The sequence below is a fragment of the Juglans regia genome, chromosome 9, assembly GCF_001411555.2.
Source record: "Juglans regia cultivar Chandler chromosome 9, Walnut 2.0, whole genome shotgun sequence".
Lineage (NCBI taxonomy): Eukaryota > Viridiplantae > Streptophyta > Magnoliopsida > Fagales > Juglandaceae > Juglans > Juglans regia.
The window spans coordinates 12,878,482-12,881,832 of NC_049909.1; the positions used below are offsets into that span (position 1 = coordinate 12,878,482).

Here is a 3,351-nt window from a genome sequence, read left to right on the forward strand (position 1 = left end):
TGAGTTATGCACGTACAATCCTTTTTAGATATTGTTTAAGCACTTTAAATTGATCAAAATAGTAAAAAAAAGTTATATAATAGAGTGTGTAAAGAATATATACATTTTTAATTTGACATATTAATAGTGTATAAAAAATATGCAGTTAATTATATTAATAAAATGTATAAAAAATAAGTAAAAATGATTACACATCAAATTTTTAATTGAAATTTGGCACCTCGCTTTGAAAACAAGTTACAAGTCAGTTTTTCTGGTCCTTTTTTCTCTGTTCTTTCCATTTTTATCTTGTATTTTTTGGGTTTTTCTTTCCTTATACTTTTGATAAAAGGACATTTTAGCATCCACGTGGAATGATCATTTTTTCTTAAAGAAAAATTATTTAATATAAAAATAAATTTATAAATTCACGTGATTTAATATAATATTTTAATTTATAAAATTATTATAATTTTATAAATTGACATAATATATTAAATTATAAAATTATATTTTATTATAAAATAAATCTAATAAATTATAAAAAATAACGTCAATTTATGAGTTTATTTTTATAAAATCATTTGTAGTCCAAAACTTTCTCTTACTCAATAACCCTTAGATTTGACCTTGATTAATATTGGATTTGTGGTGATCAAAAGGAATTTGTCTTTATGTTTTTCTTTTATAATAAGAAAGAGAGTGAGGCTTTAGAAGAGTCATAAAATTCTTATTTGATTTTATTTCATCTCATCACATCTTATTTCGAAATATAATTTAAATATAAAATTTTCAAACTAATCATTATAACTTTTTAAAATTAATTATTATAATTATTTCAAATATTTAAATAAAAAACATAAAACAATTTCAACCTTTTCAAATCTAAAATAAAAATAATATTATAAAATTATATTCTTATAATATTTTAACTTTATAATATTTTTTATTTAATTTTTTCTCTCTCATTTATCAAAACTCAAAAAATATTTAATTCAAATTATTTCACTACTATTTATAAATTATCTTATTACTATTCATAAAATTTTTATATCATCTCACTTTCTAAACGAGACCTAACTCTCTCATGAAAAAATAAAATATAGTATATAGTATTTCTATTAAAATGTTAGGAAAAAAAATCATTTTTTGTCATTTCAATTTTAGAATCAATTGAATAAAAAACAATTTAAAATAAGCTCTTAGATCTTTTGGGGGAACCCAGACCAAGAAAAAGTCACAGGTGTAAGGAGGTGAATGAATTGACAGAGTGAACCGTTCTTTAAACTACCTTTGCCTTTGGTCCATGGAACCGGACCCGGTGTGAGCCCCACCACTTCGAATATCCGAATACCAAACCGAATTTCACTCGGAGTTGCAGTTGGGTTCAGTTGTTTGCTTTTCTTTTTCGTTTCGAACAAGTTTTACTAATGTGGGGTCCACTCTCCGACGTAAACCCTCCGTTTTCTCTTTCTATAAATACCCCGCCAAAACCTCTTCCCACTTGTTTGATCAGGACTCACCAGTCCTTTCTCCCTCTCTAGAGCTTTATCTTTCTCCTTTGTTTCGAAATGAGCCAGATTGTGTACAGATCAACTGCCATGGAGTCTAACCGAGCTACGGACTCGGAGACTATCAAGTTTCTCTGTAGCTATGGCGGAAAGATCCTCCCTCGCTCTACCGACGGCAACCTTCGCTATGTCGGCGGTCTCACCCGTGTCCTCGCCGTCGATCGCTCTATTTCCCATGCAGGTTCGTGTCTTTGGATTCTTGCAACTCGTGTTTTGATTCGATTGCACGGAAATCGTTCTGTTTTCCTTGAATCTATTTGTTGAGGCTTTTTGGTTTGGAATTTTACAGAGTTAATGGTTAAGATCGGTGAGTTCTGTGGCTATTCCGTTACTCTGAGGTGTCAGTTACCGAGCGGAGATTTGGAAACCCTAGTTTCAATCACCTCCGATGAAGATTTGGCCAATATTATTGAAGAATACGATCGAGCTTCGTCGTCGATGTCCCATCCTCCGAAAATCAGAGCTATTCTTTCGCCGCCGAAATCTCTCAAGAAAATCTCCCCTCCTCCATCGTCTACTCCCAGCGACGTCGATTCCTATGCGTACGGATCTCCGTTCGTATCGGCCGGTTTGTTGAAGAACTCGGTGGCATATCACCCCGTCCCGCGTACTCGGAATTGCTCCGAAAATGCTTATCTCTATAATTGCCATATCCAGGAAAACCCTAGAGTTCTGTATCCGTATTCCTGGGGTGTTCCTCGCTGCAATCACTTGCGCCGGGGCCCCAAAATATAGACACATATCAAGGAAATTACACACAAAGCAAAGATAAATTGAGGGGTGTCAGAAAAATTAGTACAATACATTAAAAAAATAAGAAGAGGTGAGTGTATATACCTGAATTAAATGTCGTGATTTTGATCGGATTTTGAAGGATTTTTTCAATGAGTTCTTACAAGATGGCGATGATCAATGAATCTGTGTATTTGAATTTTGTTCAAAGTTATGTACATATTATTGATGTTTTAATTTTTTTAAAGTTATAACGAGTTTCTTTTAATTTATGAGCTAGTCTGTATATAATTTCTAAATAAAAAATATTTATATAAATTTATATAGTTATATTTAACAAAAATTTAAAATTATAATAATATTATTTTTAAAATAATTTTTTTTCTTTTATTATAAATTATCAATAAAACTACACGTGCAGTCCTCTATTTAGGATTGTAAATAAAATTTTTCTTCTTTTATGTATTAACATATTATCTTGAGATAAATATATTTGAATGGAAAAAATGAGAAATATATATATGTTTTAATAAAAATAATTATTTTTTATAAGTTAATTTATAAAATTACTTTTCAATTACGAAGTCGCAATATTGAATTATTTCAGAAATTTGAGACTTATTTAGATTCTGCATTTTATTCAGTCTGTCAAGACCTAAATGCAAACCTCTACTACTGTCTCATAAGTGATTAGAGTCATCTCACTAATTTTGAAAAATATATATATATATATATATACACAAAAATTTATATATATTGGTATATCAATTAAAATAATGATACACCTACAATTTTTTTAAAATCATTTTATAACTTATGTTTAAATAATCAATAAAATCAGGCAATTGTATTAAAAATAAAATTTAATATTACAAAATTACCCTCCATTTTAATATTTCAGTCGGCTTTGTGGCTAACACGCTTGTAAGTCCTTTGTTGTGTGGGGTCTGAATAATTTTCTCAGCTTTTTGAATTGGTTTGGTTTGGTGGGGTGCATATGCTTTAACGTTGGGCTTGCTTTTTCAGATTGGGAGGTCAGCAAATTAGGAGGCATCGGATTCCACCTAGT

The 3,351-nt window shown here is 29.7% G+C and overlaps 1 protein-coding gene across 1 annotated transcript; it reads left to right on the top strand.

Annotated features, from left to right (window-relative positions):
* The first annotated feature begins 1,485 nt into the window (after positions 1-1,485).
* On the top strand, positions 1,486-2,450 carry LOC108981452. The gene is made up of 2 exons (XM_018952632.2): positions 1,486-1,731; positions 1,840-2,450. The coding sequence occupies exons 1-2, from the start codon at positions 1,551-1,553 to the stop codon at positions 2,283-2,285; spliced, it is 627 nt and encodes a 208-aa protein (XP_018808177.1). The 5' UTR covers positions 1,486-1,550; the 3' UTR covers positions 2,286-2,450.
* Positions 2,451-3,351: the final 901 nt, after the last annotated feature.